The sequence below is a fragment of the Rhynchophorus ferrugineus genome, unplaced genomic scaffold (genome assembly GCF_030347505.1).
Source record: "Rhynchophorus ferrugineus isolate W39M unplaced genomic scaffold, kcgeb_rfMv2 rfM1, whole genome shotgun sequence".
In the NCBI taxonomy this organism is placed as follows: Eukaryota; Metazoa; Arthropoda; class Insecta; order Coleoptera; family Curculionidae; genus Rhynchophorus; species Rhynchophorus ferrugineus.
Window position 1 is genome coordinate 4,553,531 of NW_027472580.1, and position 25,233 is coordinate 4,578,763.

At 33.4% G+C, this 25,233-nt stretch overlaps 1 protein-coding gene across 7 annotated transcripts; it reads left to right on the plus strand.

The window, feature by feature from the left end:
- The first annotated feature begins 597 nt into the window (after nucleotides 1-597).
- Nucleotides 598-24,056, plus strand: Plp (Pericentrin-like protein). 7 transcript variants are annotated; one of them, XM_076414436.1, is made up of 24 exons: nucleotides 598-744; nucleotides 800-1,504; nucleotides 1,572-1,823; nucleotides 1,876-1,941; nucleotides 1,999-2,186; nucleotides 2,243-2,648; nucleotides 2,810-2,926; nucleotides 2,988-3,709; nucleotides 3,769-3,992; nucleotides 7,936-8,105; nucleotides 8,335-8,502; nucleotides 9,863-9,916; nucleotides 14,632-14,836; nucleotides 14,906-15,018; nucleotides 15,076-15,189; nucleotides 15,247-16,183; nucleotides 17,089-18,472; nucleotides 18,531-18,837; nucleotides 18,948-19,289; nucleotides 19,351-19,623; nucleotides 19,680-19,864; nucleotides 19,923-20,121; nucleotides 23,219-23,379; nucleotides 23,435-24,056. In XM_076414436.1, exons 1-24 carry the CDS (start codon nucleotides 700-702, stop codon nucleotides 23,565-23,567), a joined length of 7,470 nt encoding a protein of 2,489 aa, XP_076270551.1. In that variant the 5' UTR covers nucleotides 598-699; the 3' UTR covers nucleotides 23,568-24,056. The 7 variants fall into 7 exon arrangements, with proteins under 7 accessions (XP_076270551.1, XP_076270515.1, XP_076270535.1 ...); XM_076414400.1 differs by having other exon boundaries at nucleotides 14,632-15,018; XM_076414420.1 differs by having other exon boundaries at nucleotides 14,632-15,018; nucleotides 15,076-15,177.
- Nucleotides 24,057-25,233: the final 1,177 nt, after the last annotated feature.

Genomic DNA, 25,233 nt, shown 5'->3' on the forward strand with positions numbered 1-25,233 from the left:
TATAAACGGATTCTTAACATAGATTAGTTCAGTTTTATTTTAATTTGGAAAATACATATTGATGTATTAATCCCGTACTCGAGTCGCTTTATTAATGAAAGGACAGCAGAACACAATAATATATCAATGTGAAAATTAAAATTGGACTAAACATATTTAATGCAAGATGTAATTAATAAAAAAATATATATTAGTATTTTTCTAGTTTTGTCAATAACTTATACTAAAACCGGCAAATGTTCTACAATAAAACTTAATTTAACAGTTTTATTTAATATATTAACAATTTATAATAAAAATTATTTATTTGCTATGACAACAATTAACCTATTTATTTAAAACATTAATATATGTAATCAATTTTTTTAAGTTTTAATAAATGTCTTATCAATCATAATGATAAATTAAAACTGTATTAATATAATTTATTAGTTTATTAGTGTATTATAAAGTGTTTAGATTACTAATAAAACCCTATTTTATGTAATAAAATATGTATTTAAATTGACAGTATGGTCTCTCTCTCTTTCTAACACGCCAAAACTGACAAGGAGAACATATAGTATTACTACTCCAAGAGCTTAAAACTATTCAATTACAGTTGACAATCGGTTTGTTTTGAGTGAACGCTATAAAAAATTATTAATTGCAAAAATATTTATTATATTTATAAAACTTTCTAAATAATAACATAACATAATGGAAGAATCTGAAGAAGGAAACTTAGATGAATCTAATAAGACGGTAGAAAATACTGTAGTATTTATAAGTTTTTTATGATTGCACTTTTATTTTATAGGACAAATTAACTGACAATTATACAGAAGCAGACCAAAAATCTATAACTCTAACGAAAAAGACTGATATTGATGAGGAACCAACGTATGACTCTATTAGTGAACACATTGCCTCAAGTCAGAGTATAGAAAATGATCGTTCTTTGCAAGAAATTGAAATTAGTAATCAACCCAGTGCCTTAGCTGAAACCAGTGTGGATGCAAAAGTTCAACAAGATTCTGATGAGAATGACTTGATGAGTAACTTAACCGATACTGGAAATGACTTTCTAGATGATATGGGCCTTGATCAAGTAGTTAATATTGATAATAGTGAACCAAAAAATTCAAAAAGTATTTTAGAAGAACTCTTAGTACATTCTCATTTAGAATCAGATGCAGAGCATAGTAAAGAGGAAAGTTTCAATATGTTTGCAGATGTAGATTTTAGTGACAAAAGTATAATGAATTTATCTGATAAAGGGACAGACTTTAAAGATAAAAATATAGAATTAGAAGTAGCACAAGATAAAACCACAAATAATGTCACTGTAGATGTTGAAAAAAGAATGAAACAGTTGGAGGAAATTGTGGCAGTAAAAGAATCAACAATAAATGCATTAACTCAAGAATTAGATTCATTTAGAGAAATGAGCAATCCCACTTATACTTCTAGTGTGATATCAGCAACAGAATATAAACAACTACAAGAGGAGTATCATAGTAAGGTATTAATTTATATTATTAATTACAAAACTGTATTGTCAACGTCAAGTGTTCAATACATCATTTTAGCTGCTGGAATGTAATAGTGCCATAATATATAAAAATGATTTGATTCAACAACTAAGTGAGTCATTGGATCAATCAGTGTTCGAAAGGAAAGAATTACTAGCTCAAGTTGAAAATTTCAAAGATGAAATTGCTCAGTTACAAATTAAGCTTCAAGAAACTTCAATCATGGTTAAGGAACACCAATGTACCCCTGTAAAAAGTCCCTTAGAAAGTATTGCTCAACGAAATAATAAATTAGAAGCGGAAGTTGAAGTAAATACCATCTATATAAAAATATAATAATGTTAAGCTTTATATTTTGTAGGAACAAACTAAACTTTGTGATATAAATGAAGTTATAAAACTGAAAAATGAGAATTTAAATTTAACTGTGAGTTTAAACAAATTTATTATTGAAAAATATGATTTTATACCTGCAAATTTATAGGAAAAATTAAAGAATGATAGGGAATGTTATGAGAAAGAAATAATAAGATTAAAGGACCTACTTGAAAGTGTGAAATGTGGTTCAACTGAATTGATGGAATTGAGAAGTGAATTGGAAAAGAAGCACGCTAAGGAGGTGGAAGAACTAAGAACATATTTTGAGAAGAAATGTGCAGAATTAGAAAAAAAGTAAGTCTTTTAACATATTAATTCTCATCAAAATCTACTGTTTCATATTTTTATAGTTACTCAGAGGAGATATTCAGTCAGCAAAGCCGTAAAATGTCAGATTCTAGCTCAGATGTTGAATTAAGTAATGAATTTTTGCTATCAAATCACCCAGGTCCTGGTGGAGATCACAACAAAATTATGAAATCAAAGGAAGATGTTGATAAACTAAAAGATAATCTGACCAATTTCTTGGATAAGATCTCAAAACACTCCCTGGAGTCTCTGACTCCAAAAGCCTTAAATAAAATTGAGCTGGAAGTTAAAAATGAACTAAATATATTGTTTAGACTGGGTGAAAAGTTGGAGATTAAAGCTATAGAAAATAAATATTTGGAGGAGATTTCAAATTTGAAATTCCAATTGGAGGAGAGCCGAAAAGACCATGGCAACATTAGTATTAGTTCTGTGATACAAGAAGTGGTATGTATGTTAATAATGTGATAAGTTGTGATATGTTTTTGTGATATTTTTTAATAAAGAGTTAAACATTGTGTAAGTTCATTTTTACGTTTTAAGTTCTTCAGTGCAGAATTATGATTTTATACAAATTTTAACATTGAGCATATCATTTCTGTATACAGGGTAGTTCTGGTGATTTTGAAATTAACGAAGTGATCGAAAGCTATGAACGTAGATTGCAGGAACAAGTGAATCTAGCCAAAATAGATATTATTAATGAACTAGTGGAACAAATTCAGGTAAGATTACCAGGATTCTTTTCGATTTATTTAATTCATCATAATCACTTTTATTGTTTAGAGATTAGTCTCAAACTCGACAGAGGAAGAAGAATGGCCTTCTGAACTTTTACAGCTACGCGATAAATTTGTGGAGAAATACGAAACCGAAATTGAGAATCTTAAGATTGAACATGAGAACGAAATTGTTAAACTGAAGGAAGAACATTTGAAGATACTGAATGGTGCTCTGGAAAGAGCGAGAAGGCGCAGCTTAAGAGACGAGGAAGGCAAGAGTGAAACTGACCTAATTAGAGAAAGGGATAATCTAAAAAAACAAGTTATATCTCTCAGAAACCTTCTTTCTGAACTACTAAGTTACTTCACTCAAGCTGAAGATGCTTTAAACAACACTTTGGTGGATGAGCTTTTGAGGCAAGGCGATAAAAATCTAGAAGATGAAGTAAATTTAGATACGTCAAGCGCCACCACGAATTCCAGTAAAATTTTGGATAGCCTTACTCATATCACCAGAGTGCATCTCACCCCAAACTTCAGCGAACTTATTAATATGATCGAGCATCAAAGTCAGAACAGCGATACGTCCATTGACATATCAGTGGATTTGAAAAATGAACTGGGCATGTGTCTGGAAAAACTACGGCAAGATGCCAACACTATTTTAACCCTTACTAATAATTTACCCAAAGTTCAGAATGAAAATGCATCGCCTGGAGGGGGAGTCGAGGACAAGTTGAACTCCCTGTCGAAAAATTTACTACAGGAGACGCAACAGAAAGAAAGGTCTGCATTTTTTGTCAGTTACTTTTAGGTTTTGTCTACAATAACATCATTATTTATAGATTAAAACAAGAACTCTGTGATTCTAACGAAATCATCTCTTCTCTTGAAAAACACAAAGATATATTGGAAAGCAGAGTGGATGAGTTGTTGGAGAAAATTAACGTACTGGAGTCGGAATTGAAACAGACGAAGTATAAAATAGCTGAATTGATTGAAAACGGAAGGAAAGAGGTTGTGTCTGAAGGATACGGTGAAGGTGGACAACCTCCATTACCTGATTTGGGTAAGGTGTATTAAGATCTTTAAATGGGCTGCTTTTTAAATTATAATCTATATCCATCATCTAATCAACTTCTTAAGGGGCATTCTTATTTACATTGGGTGGCCGAATTATTAGGGACAATATTAAGGTTATTTAATTTTCTACTTTCATTGAATTTCTGTAACAAATTATTAGTTGGGGATCTCTTATATATTTTTATTTGTATCTTTAATATATTGGGATCATAAAAACTACAAAAGAAAACAAAACAAATTCGTAATCTTCGTTTTAGTAATTTTAATATTATTAAAAAATAGAATTAATTCTAATATTTAGTGATGACACCCTTTGCTGTAATAAGAGCTTCTGTGTGTTTGAAATCTTCCTCGAGTTTGGAGTTATGATGTCTTTCTCTGATGAGAGTTTCAGTTAACTGGTGTTTCATTGAATGCGGTTGTAACCGGGTTTCTAGTATTCTCTTGTATTTGTCTTGTGTCATTGTCTCTTCTACAATGTATAGGCATCCCATGCCTTTGGCTGAGATAACACACCACACCATGACACTAACCGGCTTTCTAATAACAAGGCAATCGGCGTGGAATTGTTCATCAGGGCGTCGTCTTACAAAAGCACTTTTGTCAATCAAAATTTGGAAGGTTGATTCGTCGGAAAGGCACACCTGCGAATTAATAAAATTATTACTAGGAAATCGTTATTGAACCATTGTATTGTTCAAAAAGTTATACATACTCCACTCCAGTCATTGGAATCGTTTCCTTTTCATGCTGTCGGTTAGGTGACTTTTTTTTTTTGGGAGGCCGCCGCCCTATTTAGGTTCTCTTCGACCAACCGCCTGCGCATTGTTCTTTTCGAATTTTAATAATTTAATATTAATTAATAAATCTTTACACCCTCGTCGTTTATTATCGTAGTCAAATGAGCGACGCCCTTTTTACGATTTTCAAGGCAAATGTTTCTGATTTTTCGATCGGTACGAGGTGTGGTAATTCTTTATTTGCAACACTTGCCATTACGATTTGCCGAGAGGCTTTTTATTATGAATTTTAATCTTAATTCGATTAACAACAGGTTGACGCTTCAGCAATAGCTGTTATATCTCTCTGAAAATGTGTAGAGTGTAGTAACAACATTTGTATCTGTCTACATTTTCTTGGAGACGTATCCAAAGCCTTACCCATCCTGAAAAGTAGAAAATTTGAGGTAATCGCGTCGATACACATTATATTAAATGTAAATTCGTAGACAAAACACCTTTTGATTGTCTTAGATACAAAAGTCGACTGAAAGTAATGAAATTGTAATATCTAGACAACTACAACAATACTGCAAAGCACGCGTTTTAATGGACAATGTCTAAATGAGAACAAATGTCACAAAACTGACAAATGACGCATGTATATTGTGTTGCAGCCTCACAAAAACAGAATAATGATACCAGTACCTATTTAAGATAAAATATACCTTTAAAACATCATTTATTCAAACAAATGTACACATTTTATATTTTTTGCAAGTACAATAAAAAACAAATAATTTTTATCACCCAATTCGTGTTTCAAGAGTATACAAAAATTTTAATAGTCCTAAAATCGATAATTAAAGTTACATACTCATAAAAGTAGGAGATCTTCAAAAAACCTCCCTGGCTGACATGTTTCCATATCTTCTAGTCACCCAAAATTAAAAAACTTACAGCAGTATCTTGAAAAAGTAAAAAAAAAAATCTCGATTATTTGGAAAAAGTTAATTTACCTGTTTTATTTTGTAAATAATACGCTCCAAGCTCTAGAAAGATACCTTTCTTTAAAAAAAAACAGTATTTTATTACGGTTATTTAATTGAGTGTTAAAAATGCATAACAGATGCAGCTATCCGTCTCTCAGTGGACCTAAAGTGTACTGAATACGTGTTTACCTGATCAGACAAAAAGACTGCATCTCTTTTTATTAGTATTTTAAAATTATTTTCCCTTATTTTACAACAGTCCTTTTGAAATCCATTTATAGTATTTTTGGTAAAAAACTAGTGCAAAAAATAATGCGTGAGTGAAAAAATTAAGTGCGTGAAATAAACAATGTATTTATTTTATTTTTTAACCTTTGGAAGTAAAAAAAATATTAACAATATAAAAATGGCAAACCATAGCGATTCAACCAAATCACCTGCACACTATGATATAAGATTAGAACAATTTACCAATAACGGAAAGCCCACAAACAGAATGGACTACAGTCATTAACAAAAAACGATTGAGAAGCCCAGAAGAAGAAATCTCGAGGAAACAAATAAGGATCAGTGACTATTAGTTACAGAAACCAATAGAGACAAAAAACAGCTTTAACGACCTATCTGAAGAAATTGAAGAGAATATACAACCAAGCCCTGAAAAAGTTGTTCCTAAACCACCACCAATAACAGTCCATAAGGTAGGAGTAATAAAACACAAAACACAACAGTGAGCTATGAAACAATAAAAATACAATTGTTTGAAGCGGAGCATTTTAAAGTTCTAGTAAAAGAATTAGACGAAAGAAACACCCAGTACCATACATTCAAGCCAAAATCCGAGAGAACATTTAAATTCGTGTTAAAAGGATTACATCACGGGACGGGCTTTAACATCATCAAGATAGCCCTAGTTGAAAAAGGCTACGAGGTCGTAAATGTTCACAATATACGACATCGCACGACAAAAAGACCTCTGCCTATGTTCTATATTGATTTGAAACCTAATGGAAATAATAAGGCGGTGTATGAAATCACCAAATTAGAAAACAATATTATTAAATGCGAACCGCCACATAAAAAACAATTATACCACAATGCACGAGGTGTCAAGCGCACGGGCACACAAAAACTTACTGTCGCAAATTATTTAGATGCGTAATATAAACAGGTGATAAAGTGAAATGTGCTAATTGTAACGGAAATCATCTAGCCGACTACAAAGGTTGGGCAGTTCACAAACAACTACAGCAGACACTCTACCACCAGATCAAGTCAACCAGACATAACTTACGCCCAAATGGTTCAACACAAAAACGAGAAACCACATCACAACCTGCTGAAACTAGCAGCAACATCTCTAAATTAGAAAACATGATGGCCAAACTAATGGATCAAATGAGTACGATGCTTGGTCTACTCACAACTGTCGTCAGCAAACTTGCCTAATGCCTGAAACCATTAGTTACAAAATCGCCGTCTGGAATGCCAATGGGCTCCAACAACACACCAGGGAACTAAAAATGACGCTTAATGAAGTGATTTTCTGCATGCCATGTAAATATAATATATACATAAGAAATACTTATTGCCTATAGGACAGATTGTGGAATCACAAAGAGTGAAAAAAAACATTTAAGAGGTATGTTCTTAAAGCTTGTTCGGTTACCATTTTCGCATAGAGCCATGGCGTCATTTATGAATAGTCATAATTACTGGCTATATAATTATTTTCCCAAATTTCTTTTAAAGACACTTTAATTCAACCAAGACACTTCTTCAGAAATCAAAAGAACTGTGCTATGTCTGACTGAAACTTTCCGGTCAAGCTCTCGCAATCTATGACAGTCCCATTAACTATTTAAATATACAAGTGAATCTAATTTGGCTTATCAAAAATCGCATTTAAACAAGCTTGTGTATTTGAATAGGTAAATGTATTAACGTTAAATATTTGATTTATAGAACTAGGCCACTCTCATCTCTGTTAAATTATATTAACCTAAATAAGCATCAAGGTTGCCTGTAAATGTTTAGTGCAAGGTATCAATAACTACCCTATACTAGTAATTGAATGTTATTGGATAATAAACAAATAAAACGAAAATATTTTTATCAGTAAGACCCTTTGCTATTGTTATTTGACTACCTGTGTTAATTTGAACAAACTTAAATGCTATTAAGTGCCTTTTCACTATTGTACATTCGATTTTTACAGATGATGCGATGAGAACATTGGCCAATTTACAAGAAAAGGCCCGTACAATGTTAACACAAACTACCTCGAGCACAGATCCGAACGTGTTGCAGCTAATAGAAGAATTATGTAGGGTCGGCGAGAAAATCAAACAAGAAGCCACAAAGGAAAAGAACGAAATGCTCCAGCAGGTAAGTACGCCGTTTGGGTGAATCGTACGCATTCTTTTGCCTAGTACTATAAAATGCTCAACGCTCACGCGGCTATATATTCACGTTCAGTTCCTACATACACCTAGGTACCATGCTTTGGGCTTTTTATACTTATTTTCCGTACCGTTCTCATTCGCTTTATTCATGAAACATTCGACACGCCACCAACCAAACAAAAATTCCAAGTGTTTTGTGTGTATTAACATAGATCGATGCTGCTGATAAAAAATACAGAACCACGCAGAAGTTCCTCGAAGAACAAGCGATAGAACGCGAACAAGAGAGAGACGAGGCTCAGAAGAAGATTAATGAACTTTCTGGTCAATTAAAAGAAAGGGATAGGGATAGGGCTAATTGCCTGATGATGTCCAGCGAGGTAAGTGGGGGTGATTGGAAACCGAAACCGACATGGGAGTAGTTGCTTCTTGAAGTAGAATTTTTGTAAGGTTGCACTCGTTTTTACTTATTGCACTTAGAAGCGTCGTTGTGAGTTAAGATAATCGTTAAGTGTTCAACAAGGATGGCACGAATATCTCACTATTTTCGTTACTCGTATAATATTTTTATTAAACTTTAGGTGTTAATTAATTGATAAGTGCACAAAGTACGAATGAAGTCGATATTCTAGCTTAAAAACAATTTCCCATGAGTAAAGTGAATCTTCTACATTACACACTACCTTTCCATCAATTTGCACCTCATTGATTTTTAAAAACGTTGTTTTAGTCGTTAGCAAATATAGTGTTCAAATGGAAAAATGTTTATTTATACAAGAATCAATCTACAATTAGTGAGAATGGAAAAATCTTTTTAAATATAGAAAAAAAATCTTTATTAATTACTACAGTATCTTTGTCAAAAGCGTGTATTGCAAAACTCTTTCTTAGAGACTGTTAAATGGATTGTTGAGAAATCAGCAAGTAGCTACCCACTTTTGCAACTGTTTTGGAAACTAGTCTTAATTCTCGTTTTATCTTTGTTAAGAAATCATTTATTTTGTCATGAATGTCACATATTTTTGTGTTTGTACGAAGAAGTCAAAAACATTGATTAATATTCACGTTACAAGTGAGTAAAAAACTATTTGGATGTTAAAAAAACGCTGAAATACCGAATCCTGGCTCTATCCTAAACAATAAAAAAGTACAGGTTTTATAAATACTAGGTTACTAGTATAAATACTGGGTTACCATTACGTTACAGAGAACGCTATTTGTCCAAATATATCAAAAGACCATCTATACCAAGACCATATTTTACCACCATCTCAAAAGACAAAAAACATATATTAGCTAATGCAGGAAAAGTTACTCGAAACATCTGAGTCATCTTTGTACTCTTGTGAAAAGCAGAAGATGATGCTGCATATAAAATGTTTGGAAATTTTTTAACTTAAAGCCTCGAGTATAGCAAATCGGTACTCTCAAACAATTAATTCGTGGGACTCTTTATTATGGTATTATGGTTAAATTAGTAGAATGTCCCAGGAGACTCCAAGCGATTCTTGATAACGGAGGCAATTGTATTAGAAAAAATTAGTAAAACATCATAATCATCATAAAATAACTTTTCTAGAAACATGTATCCATCATTCTATTCTCAATAATCGTAGCTTGACCCTTGTGTAAGATGTTACATGCTTTTGAAATGTGGTGTGTCATAGTATCGATTTAAAATTTTGGTCACTGTTTTATATTCCACCATCACTTTTGCATGTGTTCGGGATTTGCCCCCAGCAGAATCATAAACGATGTGGCTGTAGATCGCTTGATGTAGGAGCTTATCAGAAGGTAAAAATATGTATATAGCTTATTAACTACAACCCTAAACCAAATATAGTTTTAAAAAGGGAATATTAGTGACTAATATATCTAGGAATGCGATAACATGTAAACAGAATAAAATAAATACAATACAGACATTTGCTTATCAACTTAGTCATACCATTAGCATCATAAGCTTAAAATAAATACTTTTTTTTCGAAAATAATTGCAATCTAATCATATTGTAATTGACTATTAAAGTAATTTCTCATTAGCTCTAATAATTTTACACGTCTTCAGGGCTACATCCATTTTTAGATTTCCTCGTAGATTATTATTTGTTGGTTGGTTTAAAATGTCAGAATAGCATCGTCATCATTCCATATCCTGCTATCATTACAATTACTTACTGTAATTATAATTACAACAGAAGGTTTAGAGTTTCAACTCAAGTTCAACAAGATTCAAAAAAAATCAACCAAATCCAAAAATTTTTCGAACACAATTCATAAGTTGTGAACAAAATATCTAAATTAATTGTTTAGTTCTCTAGCGAAATTTTCGAATACGATATACCATTATTTATTTGACGCAACTCAGCTTTAGAAGTCATCTATACTATCAGTATCGAGTTTATCCAATTTAAGTTATTTAACGTGATTAACAATATGGGAAACGTGTACAAACTAAAAACGGAAAAAACTGAGAAGAGCAAACTTGATTTAGATGTCGAATAAAGCACTTCATCAAAATTTATGAGGCCAGCACGTGCAATGTTGCCATATCAAATTAAACTTTTAGTTTACAATGTTTGCTGGTTTATAACTTCTAATTTTTACCACTAGCGTTTTAAATAATTTGTAGATATTTTACAACTACCAACTCAAATGGAATTTTATATATGAATTCGGTTACATATTCCGAATTCAGACGGCATTATATTTCTTTTTAATTATGGTAAAATGAGTTGGAAAAATACGCTCCGATTTTAAAACGAATTTTAATTTTTTTAAAACTACATTTGGCAGTATATTCAACGTTATCTATGGTACATCGTACAATGGTTTCAACAAGTAGCTCTGGTTGATGTTCTGCTTATCAGTTTAATAGCGGATGCAATTATAAAAATGTTTTAATACGGAGACATGGACATTTAATATTGAAAACCAGATATGACATCTAGTGTAATGATACAAAGCCTTTTAATATCTGCTGATTGATTTTCGTTGACGATTAGCTATGGCAGAAATATTAAGAAGCAATACTTGAGCCAAATTCTTTCTCATTATGGCTTGATGTTTAAACGAAAAGGGCTTGGGCTTGTTTGTTAAATGACAAGGGAATACATTTCTCATAAATTTCGAGATAAAAAAACCAAAATCAACCTCCCAAAAACCATCGATTAATATCTAAGGCCAACAGCACGACAATTGTCTATTGATTGAGAAGTAGACTTTTTCCTAACAGGTCAATTGAAAAGTCCCCGACGTCAGGCCAATTTCATATTCTCCAATTAAGCTATTCTTTTCATCTATTTGCCTTTCTAAATAGTTGATATTCTTGGCCAACTCGTCTATATGGATAATATCATCAAAATGGACTTTCCTTTCGCATGTTTTGTGACCTAATTCGGTCGAATTTGGTTTACCTGAAAACAAACCAATAAAATATATACAACAGGTCAATTGAAAAGTCCTCTGCCTGGTACATAGTTGGCGCTACTAGAATTAAATCCATATGTTTTTTAGTTAGCCCTAACCCTCAAAAGATGCGTGTTTAAATTTGACAACGGTCGGATCATTAGTTTGTGAATTATAGATATAGACTTTGAGTGAGGCAACTTTTGTTATTGTGAAAAAAATTGATAAAAAGAAATTTCGCGTGTTGTTAAAATATTGCTTTTTGAAGGGAGAAAATACAGTTGAAGCAAAAACTTGGCTGGATGCGGAGTTTCCGGACACTGCTCCAGGAAAATCAACCATCAAGCTTTGGTATACCAAGTTTAGACGTGGTGAAATGACTACCAAAGACGGTGAACGCAGTGAACGCCCAAAAGAGGTTGTTACCAACAAAAACATTTAAAAAATCCACAAAATGATTTTGAATGGCCGTAAATTGAAACTGAATGAGATAGCAGACACTCTAAAGATATCAACTGAACCTGTACATCATATCATTCACGAATATTTGGGTATGAGAAAGCTCTGTGCAAAGTGGGTGTCGCGCGAGCTCACTTTTGACTAAAAACAACGACGATTTAATGATTCGGAGTAGTATTTGAAGATGTTCAAGCGTAATACACCCGAGTTTTTGCGTCGATATGTGACAATGAATGAAACATGGCTCCATCATTTCACTCCGAAGTCCAATCGACAGTTATCCGAGTGGACTGCACACGATGAACCCGCTCCAAATCGTGGGAAAACGCAACAGTAGACTGGCAATGTTATGGCGTCTGTATTTTGGGATGCGCACGGAATAATTTTCATTGACTACCTTGAAAAAGGAAGGACTATCAACAGAGACTATTACATAGCGTTATAGGACCGTTTGAAGAACGATATCGTCGAAAAACGGCCGCATTGGAAGAAAAAGAAAGTGCTGCTTTACCAAGACAATGCACCGTGTTACAAGTCAGTAAAAGTGATGGCAAAAATCCATGAATTGGGCTTCGAATTGTTTCCCCATCCACCGAATCCTCCAGATCTGGCCCCCAGCGACTATTGCATGTTCTCAGATCTCAAAAGAATGCTCGCTGGAAAAAAATGTTCGTCGAATGAAGAGGTGATCGACGAAACTGAGGCTTATTTTGAAGCATAGGCCAAATCGTACTACAAAAATGGCATCTAAAAGTTGGAAGGTCGCATAATCAGTGTATTACCCTTGAGGAGAATTATGTTAGAGGTAAGCACTTCGTTGTACATGGGCGAAAGATTGATGATGGTCTTTGAGGAATTTTCTTGCAGATATGACAAAGTCTTAAAGCAAGAGCCTAGAACTGATAAAAAGCGATCTCTGGAGTATAAGATTCGCAGTTTCTGTAGCCAAAATAGTTGTGGTCGATGGTCGACTGTGGGATTAAATGAAAATTAACTGACTGACTGCTGCGTCAACATCAGCATATTAGCGGAGAAGTAGACACTTCCTTCGAACGTCAGAATATATTTAACAATAATTTTAATTATTTTTCCTCAACTTAGTCACCCGTAATCAAAGATTAGTTTAACTCGTTACTTTACAGTTTATTCGAAATACATAAATAACTATCAACGCATTACCATAAATGTAATGTTAATCATTTATTGATAATTCTATAGTTGTTATTGTTTTCAAAGCTTCATATCGTTCCAAGAATAACGCGCCATGTTAAGTTCTTTCCCGTTATAGTTTTTTGAGACGCGGTATTTTTAACTGATCTATTTTCAGGCATTTTCATCTATTTATCTCGTTTACGTTACTTGGCCAGAATACATCCTGTGTAGTAGTAGACGTGCATTTACCGATTTATCGCGATTATTATTGTTTATTATCGGACGTTGTTCGCTTATTTTCCCGTATTGTGTTTAGGTAATGTAAATATTATTATTTACACGTATGGATCTACTAAGGAAGATCACGGCACATTGTAGCTTGGTTGCTTAAATCTTTAGCTTTATTAATATTTCCTCTTAATAATATGTACTAACGTTATTATTAGATTTAACATTATTTTAGTTGTTTTTATTTTTATGGTCATAACATCAAAAATTTATTAATAACCTAACTATAATGGCCCAATTAGATCAATAAAAAAAATTTGCTCATCACTGGAATTGCAAGTCATTTTAACAGGTAGTTTTAAATAAGCGTCTGCCAGATGTCTAAAGCGACCATGTGTTTTCCACGACGAACGTTTTCCATCATTTATTTGTTGCTTGTTATGACTGAGAACTTTTCTCGAAAAGTTCGGAAGCAGGTCATTGACATATTCATTTATTCCGTGGTGAAAAAATACATTCACGTGTTTAACATTTAAAGTTCTCATCTTCAAAATAATTAGTGTACAATTTAACTTTCACTTTTTTTTAAATTCAAACCTCTATTAAAGTATATTTAAGTATATTGGGAGGAAAATTAAATGGGGAGTCCCATTTAAGCATTTCCGTGTATGCTTTCAGTGATTTCTCAACATCCAATCAAACACATCAATTGCAGTTTATAGCGATCATTTTCCACCTTCTTTAACATTAAAATTACCGTAAGTTTCACCTGATGAATTTCGTTTGTATAGCAGACATATTCAACCGAAAATAGTTTTATGTTGCAGCCACAAGTCAATTAACATTTTCTAGTTATAATAACTCTTATTGTCTCTACTTACCTCTAAAATAATTTGAGCGAGTGATTGAAGAAAGGTATCGCTAACATAATCAACCAACAGAATAAGTCACTTCAAAAATATCCGGACTATATAGTGAACGCTATAAAACCACGCATTCAAAGCTTACATTTTTATGCCGCATTCATTTAAAAGTAATTTTTTAAGTAAAGTTAATACATAACTAGAAAAATTATGAAATAAACTGTCGAGAAAATACGGATTGCTTTTTCACGCACTTATTTTTTCGGGAAATCTTGAGGTGATACATCAATTTATCATTTATTGCTTTTCGCATCTCTGATATTGCATCAAATAATGAGCAACGACTAAATTACCGTCTTGATCCTAAACCTAGTCAGTTTTTGTATTTCAATTAATCAGGTTGAACAGCTTGAGAGGCAAATCAACGAGCTGACGCAGCAGTTCCACGACGAACGCAAGAGGTACAAGGAGCTCGAGGACGAACGCGCTGAGACCTTGGAAAAAATCCGTATTCTGCGGGAGATCATCCAGGATCTGGAACAGCAGAATGAGGAGAAAGATCGGAAAATAAATGAGCATCTGCGGTCGATCGAGAAACTCGAATGTATAGTACAGGAACAGCAGAGATCTCTCGAGGAATTAAACACACTAAATGCCAACGGGGATATTTCAGATATACAGGGTCTAAGGCGACACGTCGAAGAGCTCGAGCAGGAGATTCAGAAGCTTCAGATCGGAGCCGAACTGGCCGGTACGGAAGGTGCTGCACAACAGATCAGGATCCAGGTAAACGCTAACCGTAATTAATCGTAAGTAACATTGCTCTAACGACCCGTTTTTCAGTTATTTGAATTAGAAGTTAGTTTGGATAAGAAAACTAGAGAACTGGAATTGCTTCACTCGACCGGAACAAACAGCTGCAGCTCACCATCAGAAGACATGTCGGTGAGAGATTTGGTAATCAGTAAAATACATTTCCACTATTTTTATTAACCTAAAATACTTAATTACTAGGTAAGACCACAAACCCCAAATTCATCCGTGCTGGATGAATGCGATGTTCCCCTCCAACAACTGGCCAGATTAAGAGAAAAACTCTTGAAACACACCCGTGCCGAAGACGCCGCCATGAAACGAATAAGGGACCTCGAGATGCAATTGTGCAGCATGAAGGGCGATGTTGAGGAAGCTCAGAATGAAAAGGATTACATGAAACGGCAAATTCAGGAACAACTGGTGCTAATCAGCGATTTACAAATACGGCTAGATCATCAGCGTATTAAAGCAGAGCACATTGAAAAACAGACCAATACATCGCTGGAATCCAAGATATACGATCTGCAAAACGAAATTGTCGCTTTGCAGGAAACCATAAAGCTTAAGGACAAAACGATTAACCATCAGGAACAAGTCATTAGGGAAGCTCAGGAGAGAGTACAAGACCTAGAGAATGATATAGCTACAACAAAGGATGATGATATTATTATTGCAATGCAGAAAGAATTAGAAAGTATTCGACAAGAGAATGCTCAAATGAAAGATAGATTATCTACAGAGAATCACATATTACCCAATTTAGTAGAAAACATTATATCGGACAAAAACGCTGATATAGAGAAGTTGCGTGGCAAATTAACGGAGACCGAAAAACAACTAAACAAGTATACATCACTCAATTTGGATAAAAATGATTTGAAAACGCTAAAAAACCTAAAAGATACTGGTGGATCAATCGAACAGTTAATATCAATCCTGGATTTAAGTCAACCTGCCGATCAGATAAGACGCATGGAGGTCAGCAGACAGGACAGTTTGAGTGGATTAAATCATGTTTCTTTGAAAAGGAGTGCAAACGATACCGAACTCCTATGTTCGAGTTCTGAACCCGAAATTTCTTATATTGAAAAAGTCGGGCCATCAAATCTCCATTATACTATTTCAACAGCTTTAGGTAATGTATTATCTAGGCTTTAAATTAACAGGTCAATTGAAAATTCTCCGGCTTACCATAGTAAAACACATTTTTTTAGTAATATTAGTTTTTTTTATTCAACATAATTCCCTTTAAGGGTAATATACTGATTATAGCGACCCTCCAATTTTTCGAAACCACTTTTGTAGCACTATTTATCTTTTGCTTCAAAATAGACCTCAATTTCGGCGATCACCTCTTTATTCGACGAAAATTTCTTCCCAGCGAGCATTCTTTTGAGATATGAGAATAGGAAATAGTCGCTGGGGCCAGATATAGAGAATATGGTGAATGAGGTAGCAATTCGAAGCCCAATTCATGGATTTTTTTTTATTGACATGTGATCTGAACGATCACTGCCATCGTTTTTACTGACTTGTGACACGGTGCATTGTCTTCAAACACTTCAAACGGTCCAATAACGCTATGTAGTAGTCGCTATTGGTGGTCCTTCCTTTTTCAAGGTAGTCAATGTTTTCGTCGGTAACAACCTCTTTTAGGCGTTCACCGTCTTCGATGCTCATTTCACCACGTCTAAACTTAGCATACCAATCCTTGATGGTTGATTTTCCAAGGCCAGTGTCCGGAAACTCGCCATCAAGCCAAGTTTTTGCTTGAACTGTATTTTTTCCCTTCAAAAAGCTATATTTTATCAACACGTGAAATTCCTTTTTATCCATTTTTTTTCACAATAACAGTTGCTACACTCAAAATGCTATAATTCACAAACTATGATCCGTCAGCTGTAAAATTTATACACGCATCTTTTGAGGGTTAGGGCTAACTAAAAAACATATGGATTTAATTCTAGTAGCGCCAACTATGTACCAGGCTGAGGACTTTTCAATTGACCTGTTGTATATATTTTATTGGTTTGTTTTCAGGTAAACCAAATTCGACCGAATTAGGTCACAAAACATGCGAAAGGAAAGTCCATTTTGAAGATACTATCCATATAGACGAGTTGGCCAAGAAAATCAACTATTTAGAAAGGCAAATAGATGAAAAGAATAGCTTAATTGGGGAATACGAAACCAAAATTCGCGTTTTTAACGACTTGGAAGACAAGATTGGTAATTTGCAACAGAGACTTGATGAAACCGAGCTTGCTCTGAGCACCGCCACTAAAACGTTTGAGAGAGAACAGGAAGAGGCGAAAGAAAGAGAAACCACTCTAGGCGTTGAATTGGCAGCAAGGAAGTTAAAATTATCTGAAATAGAAAAAGAAGTACAAACTCTTAGAGATGACTCAAATCGTAAAGATGAACTGTATTTAAATCTTGCCAGAGAGAAGAAAAATGTTGAACAAGAATTGTCCCAATTAAAGGAAGAATCTGCGGAACTGCTTAGACAAGATTTAGAAGAAAAGTGCAACATTATTAAACAATTACAAAATGAGAGAACAGCTCTTCTTGAAGACATGAAGAAAATCGAGAATAACGTGCGTGTAAGTAGAGGCCAAATGGACTCCCTAATCTCAAAAACCAATCAGCTGAAAGAGGCCAAACAACATTTGGAAGATAAAATGAATCAGGTCGATGAAGAAAATTCAAAATTACAGAAAGAAATCGAAAATAAAAATTTGACTATAGAAAATGCCCTGATGGAAGCCAAAAACTGGAAGCAGCTTTTGGATCGCAAAGAAAAAGAGTCTGTCAATTTAACTGAAGAGTTAAACAACAAGGAGAAAACTATTAAGGAATTAAACGAAGCTATAGCAAAAAAAGATGCCTTGGTTTTAGACAAGGATTGTGATATTGAAATAATGTCAGAGGATATGAAATACTACCAAAATCAAATGACTGAACTGGAAAACAAAATAAAGCTTTTAGAAAATAGTGGCAGTAAAAAACAGCTGGATGAAGAAAAAATAAAATCTGCTGAATTAGCGAAAGAGATAAACCACTTACAAGACTTGGTGAGAGAAAAGGAAAGGGTCATCGCTCAGATGACCGAGGATCACAGCCAAGTTCATTCCAATTTAAAGATAATAGATAACAAAATTAAAGAGACGGGTAATATTTTCGACCTCTCCGGAAGGCTTAAGAAGGAGCAGAAGAAAACCGCAGAGCTGTTAGAAGAAGTCCATGGTTTAAAGGCTCGCCTTCTTAATTACGAAATTGCTGAGTCTGCACCAGTTGAAGAAATCACCGGACAATTAAAGAAAGAATTGGAGTGCGCTGCTCAAATCGATTACAACATTATAAATGCGGTTAGTGATCAAAGTTTATCTTCTATATCAGAGGGTCATGATATAGAAGCATACAAGTAAGTATTTTACAATTTCCAATCGCAGTTTCCTTACTGACCTTGTTATTATTCGCAGAAAATCTTTGAGTAGACAAAAAGCACACAATAAACAGATTCTCAGGGAAAAAGATGAATTGGAGAGGCAAAAGGCTGCTTTAGAACAAACCTCCAATGTTCTACAACAGAAATTAAATGAACTACAAGTTGTTCTCGAGAAAGAAAGAGTATTCACTAAACAAACTCAGATCGAGGACGCCAAACTATTGGAGCAACTTAGGATTAAGCTGGATAGCGTGTTAGATATTAAAGAGGAATTAGAGAAGGTGTTGGAGGAGGAGAAACATTGCAGACGGAGTTTGGAAATTCAGCTAGAAGAGTTAAAGGTGAACTAATAGTTTTTAAATTGTTAGGATCAGGAATGAATTCCTACCATATCCAATGGCAAAAACCCATCTGCAAGTTAAGCGGCTATATTGATTGATTATTTTTTCAGAAAACGGGTAGCACTAGTTCAGAATCCACGAAATACAAACAACCACCAACTATGGAACTGTTGGAATTAAATCGAATACAAAAAGAGTTAGAACATGTAAGAGAAGAAAAAACTCAGCTTACCGCTCAAGTAAAAACTTTGCAACAAGAAAATAATCAGCTAGAAAATAACGTCAAATACACCAAGGAGATGTTGGTATTGCAGGAAGAACGTAACAGAACCCAAGATGAAAAATTCAGGATTCTAAGCGAGAGGGAAAAATCGTTGACCGATGACCTTTTACGGAAAAAGATCGAATTGGAAGTTAAAGGGAGGGAAATTGAGGAGAAGAAGGTTAAAATGGTAATATTTTTCATTTTTGTAATAATGCATGTAATTTTCATTATATATAAACTGTTTTTAGGACGAGTTGGAACAAGAAAAAAACTTACTTAAGAAACAAAAGGCTGATCTCATGCAAGCCCTCAGGAGTCAAACATCCATGATTCCTACCTTAGAAACAAATATCCCCGATACGCTTCAAAGCGTTATTAAGGAACTTACTGAAATTAACAACGAGAACAAAAGACGAATTGAAAGAATCGAATCGGAAAAAAGGGCCTTGGAGTTTCAATTAAGAACAGAGCTGTCCAACAATGTAAAAAACAACATGCCATTCCCTGATTTAGTTGCCAGAGTAGGTGTTAGATGTATATTTAATAGGGATGTTATTGATATTAATAAATGTTGTAGTGCGATTATTTATTTTCTAAAGCTCTCAAATTGGAAAGCATCAGAAAAGCTTTAATTTGGCAGAAACGTTATTTAGTCGATTTTTTAAAGAGTCATCAGCAACATTGCCTAATTGAAGTTTTACCCAATCAGCCCCACGAAAACCATTGCTTGAGAAATAGGCATACTCCACTAGAACATTTTAGGTAATAAATGTACACACCTTGTTTTTGTAGTTTAAAAATAATGTTACTTAAATATCAGATCGGCAGTGTATGCAGTCATTGCTATAGAAAGGATGAAGTATTTGGTCCAGCGTTGGCACAGCGGCGTCAGGAAATCGGAAAGGATCAATGCCAGACATTATGAGCGTTCTAAACAGAAGTATCTCTCAGAAAGTCTGGCCTCGGCAGCTAATTTCCAAGTGGGTCAGCCAGTTTCGAATCAGAATTTTTCCCATAGGGTAAGAAATAACATACTAATGCTACGCACTATTAATTTTTTTTTCATATTAATTGCATTGAATATACATTGTTTAGTACAAATTAATTTATTACAACTGTTATACTTGCATTAATTCACAAGCAAGGCGAATACGGGATTAATACATCAGTATGTATTTCCCAAATTAAACTAAAACTAAACTATTTAAGCTAAAGTTAAGAATACACACTTATGCACCAAATAAGATCGTATGTTTTGGTTCGCTTCAATCTTCTGATTTCCTGCGTGTTGTCCAATAGCTGTATTGCTTCCACGTTGCTGTGATTTAGCAACCTTATTTCATCTTTTAAGCCGAAATCTTGAATCACTTCGTGTATCCATTTGATTTCGAGGCCATTGTGCAGGTCTTCAATGATTACGTAGCGATAAGCACTGGTAATTAACCGTAGAACTTTGTATTGACTGCGTTGGCTTACTAGTTAAAATTAAATTAATTAAGTTACACATTAAACTAAAACTAAACTATTTAAGCTAAAGTTAAGAATACAAACTTATGCACTAAATAAGATCGCGTGGTTTGGTTCGCTTCAATCGAACCTTATTTCATGTTTTAAGCCGAAATCTTGGATCACTTCGTGTATCCATTTGATTTTGAGGTCATTGTGGTCTTCGATGGTTACATAGCGATAAGCAGTGGTAATAAACCGTAAAATTTTGTATTGGCTGCGTTGGGTTACTAGTTGGTTTGACATTTTAGTGCAACTCCATAGCATTAGTCCAAATTGGCCTTATGATTGACTATTAAACCAATCTCTTTAATTTTAAGTCAAGTTAAGAGTACCGTCCGACTAACCAGTACAGTTGTTTGACTTTGAGTCTAATCTGCTCTGCTTTTTCTCAACACAGTTTAAATTTTCAGTTTAACCTACCATCGAGATGTTGCCAAGGTATTTAACGAATTCTGCTTGAGGAATCGGGCATCCGTCAAGTGATATAATTAGGTTTTTGTCATTTCCCTTTAACGCAAAATTAACATGGACAGATTTAGAGCTATTAAGCTGTATTTTCCAGTCTCTAATCCAATTAAATGACAATGAGCTGTATGGATTTTGCCATAATTTTTATATTTTCTCTTGAGGAATGTATTTCGTGGTTTCAGATTGTCTGCTTGAGGTATCTGTTGATCCGTGTACGTTTCGACTTTAACATGTCACAAATATTGACCTGTGATCTGTATTTTCTTTATGTGTCTTGGTGAACTTACAAAAGTGATGTTTGGATATTAAATTTGTGTTAAAGTAATCCATGTTTATCACATCAATATAAGTTCCTTCAAAATTATTTAAAACAAAATAATCTCATAGTTATTTTATATTTTTGGTTGTAATTGTTCCTAAGTAACAGTACCAAATCTGACAAGAAAAACTATCATAGTTACACCAGTAGATTTCCAGTGTTTTATAGTCTAACGCGGTTTTTATGGCCTAACGCATTTTTTGGTAATTGCTCAATTAGGTACTCTATACTCATCAAAGTAAATTTGCGATTTACGAATGAGTCAATTTAATGACTATTCAAAGAATTCGCAGTTGTAAGACGTATTCTTTTGTTTTCGACTAATTGATGTGGCGCCCATTTTTTTCATGATGCTGAAACTGTTTTCTTATAATTGACGCATTACAAAAAACACTCCGAGCTGAAAGAAACATTATTGAGAATGTGTCATATTTGAAATAATTAATAGTTGTTTAATTAAAAGCAATCTAGCATATTAACACTAATAAGTTATTTGTTTTCATCCTAAGTTACTACGATTTTAAAATTACAAACTACTACTACAATAGACACTTTGAGTTTATCATCTATGTCACTGTTTTTAATGTACACGGAGTTTTACTTATAACTTAATTTGAACTAGATTAAATGGTTTTATTCTTTTTAATCTTCCGACTAAGCCATCATTATCTAGGAGCTAGGGAACCTCAACATTGATATGCTGATGAGCCTCTGTTCATGTCTTTGTGCATAGTTCTTGATAACGTTATCGACGGTTTCTACCTTCAAATCCTTATGCAGATTGCCGTTACGAATGAACCATGGAGCATCAACTCGCTTGATCTATATCTCTCTTGATTTGGAATCCTTTGTATGATATTTCTGTTGCTTTGGCTAGTATAACACCAGTGTTGAACATATTAACCTCAAACTAGTTTCCAGAATTGTTGTTAAAGAAAAAGCTTATTATATACCGACAGAGCTGAATATATACCAAATAACCAATTTTTTTTATACTTCTGAGTTCTTCACAAATTTTTCTTAACATATGTCCTCCGCCCGAGTTTAATATCAGGGGTCATGTCAAGATATTTGACTGTGTATTTCCAAACGGTACAACTTGCTGATTTATATATACTGGTTTATATAGTATATACAGTGTTGTTATTTCCAATGACTAGTATTGTAGCGTCATCTGCATGTAACATTTTCGAGTGTACAGCAGAAAAAGGACTGGTCCCAATTATAAGAGAAAAACTGGAGAAGTGTATGAAAGACCGATGTGAATATGAAAGACGTGACGTGAAGACCTGTATAAGTGGTGTGAACTGTGTCTAATTAGACATATTCATCACATTTATCACGCTCCTCCTTTAGGTACCTTGTACTGAGAACGTAGGCTCTTCTTGCAACCTAATTATTTTTAGGCATGGAAAGACCAATCCAATGATGATTTTCTTGTCTCAACAAAGCTGTATGCCTTGGGCTTTCAAGGTCAATACGCTTCTCTACATATATCTGCTTATTTAGACCGTCGAAGGTCTTTCGAGGGGTTGACGTGTTCAGTCTGGCTCTTGGGGTCTATTCTCCTTCTCTCAAATGTCTTGAGGTACCAGATTCGCCTTGTTTCACATCTAATGTCAAACTTTATTTTCTTCTAGTGATTTTTCGATGACATAAAATGTATGAATTAAATCTTTTAAAAAACTTCGATTATATTTTAAATATTTATTACATATATAAACTCTTGGCGAAGAGAAAACTTTCAGAAAAATATATATCAAACAATTGCTATTGAGTCCTAGTTAGTTACATTTTAAACATAAACTTTGACATCATAGGCCAACAGACCAAATAATCACTTCAATCAAGACGTCATAACCAGTGATGAATCACGCACGACTTCTCCACCGCGTCTGATATCACCGTCCAGAGATACCCCATGGTCGGGGAGTACACCACCATCGAAAGAAAATTTATCGACAGCTATCTTTAGAATCGGGTAAGTTTTTATCTAAAAAAGCTCTTTATATCCCATGTAAAATTTATGATTTCAGGTCAAATGTTATAAACCGAGATGATATAACACCGTTAAAGGCACCACAGTTATTAGCTCAGTTCCAAGAAAGGTTTGATCAGATCCAAGAAAAACTAGGGGTGCCTTTTTCAGAAGACAATTTAGTCAACTAATTTTTTTCTATATATATTTCTATTTATAAGCCTATCGATATGTATATGTGTACATTACTTGAACCTTTTTGATATTTTTGCCTTTTTTTTGTTATATGTAGACATCATTAATTTTATTGTTCTACAATTTTTATTTATGTGTTTTAATTAAGCGACATTAACTATATACTTTCACATGACTAGTCAGTATTCCAAATAAGTTATATTACTAATTACTAAGTATTTTAAGTATATAAGTTATGCAGATTGACGTTGTTTCCTATTAGTTGCTTTCAACAGGGTGCCTTAAAGTGCCATCCACTGTACAAATTAAGTTAAGATATATATGTATAGCTTTAAAGTTTAACATGAACATATTTCTATTTTATACCAGTTTGCCTTAAAATTATAATTCTAATTTTAGTGTGTACTTGATAAGACGTAAGAAATTAATTTTATATAAAAATTTTCTTTTGAAAAGAAAATGCAATAAAATCATTTTGCACTGATGGTGTCTTTTTGTGGAGTTCATTAATTTCCCTGTTAAAATTTGTCACATTTTTACTAACTGTTGCTCAGATATCTAGTCTTAACTAGACGAATTACGGACTTGACTAACATAATTTTTCGTTTTTACCTATGGACAATTAGAAACGAAAATTCACATCCAGCTGGATTCAAATCCGCGACTACCAAGCTTGTTATAACAAAAAAAAGGACACTTTAAGTGATCAGAAATTATATTAATCATTACTAGTATAATTTGAGATTCATAATTTTTAAGCTTAATTTAAATATTTATCCCCAAATTTTGCATGGACGCTGAAATAAATACAATAAAAATAAAACAAATGTTTAACTGTTCGGTTTTATCTGAAGTTTGAGTATGTTATTATTATTCCTTGTTAGTGATATAACAGGCATTTTCATTCGATCATTTTTGTTATTATTGAAAATGGTTCGAATGTTTTATGACATCAATTGTTTTTATTCCATAATTTCCAACGCTATATATGACTGTTTTTATAGTATCATTTCGCCAATTTTGAGCTTGGACTTCTACAGGGCATAGATTATTCGGTGAAGAATTTTATGACGAATTAACAGTGATTAATTTAAAACCAGCTTCTTTTGTATACAAGCCTTGCAAAAATTCAATCATTTATAAACCGGTATAATACGTGAGCCAAATTGAGGAACAATTTTAGAGGCTTAGATTGTAATAATTTAGACATGAATGTTGAATGAAACTTCTCTTACATTTATGTAAAAAATGTTCTCTTCATAACAATTGTAGGTAAAAGTCGATAGTGTTATATAGTATAAATATAATAAAATTAAGTTTTCACAATCTAAAGTAACATAGAGACAAAAATACGAATTTTATTTTACATGAACTATATTTCTTTTTGTAGAAGTATAGAATAGTTGTAGATTGACATATAAACCTGGAATAAATATAGAAAGAATGCAAAATTTCAAGTAATTTATCATATTTTTAGCCTTTTTCGTTGTTTGAGTCAACTAGGTTTGATTTGTTTGGTTAAATGTAAATGAAATTATACCTTTAAATTTGTTTTTGGTATAACTTTTATATACACCCCTTTGGTTAAGAAATTAATCATGTAGAAGCTGAATAAAGCTAATATTATGAAATAAATAATTAATTGACCAAAATCAATCTTAG

What these genes read in the sequence shown, in the direction of transcription:
- Plp (XM_076414400.1), top strand. Translation starts at nt 700, where the DNA reads ATGGAAGAATCTGAAGAAGGAAACTTAGATGAATCTAATAAGACG. An exon ending in CATGATATAGAAGCATACAA is followed by an intron (nt 18,473 to 18,530) that starts GTAAGTATTTTA and finishes TATTATTCGCAG; the next exon opens with AAAATCTTTGAGTAGACAAA. An exon ending in ACTCCACTAGAACATTTTAG is followed by an intron (nt 19,865 to 19,922) that starts GTAATAAATGTA and finishes CTTAAATATCAG; the next exon opens with ATCGGCAGTGTATGCAGTCA.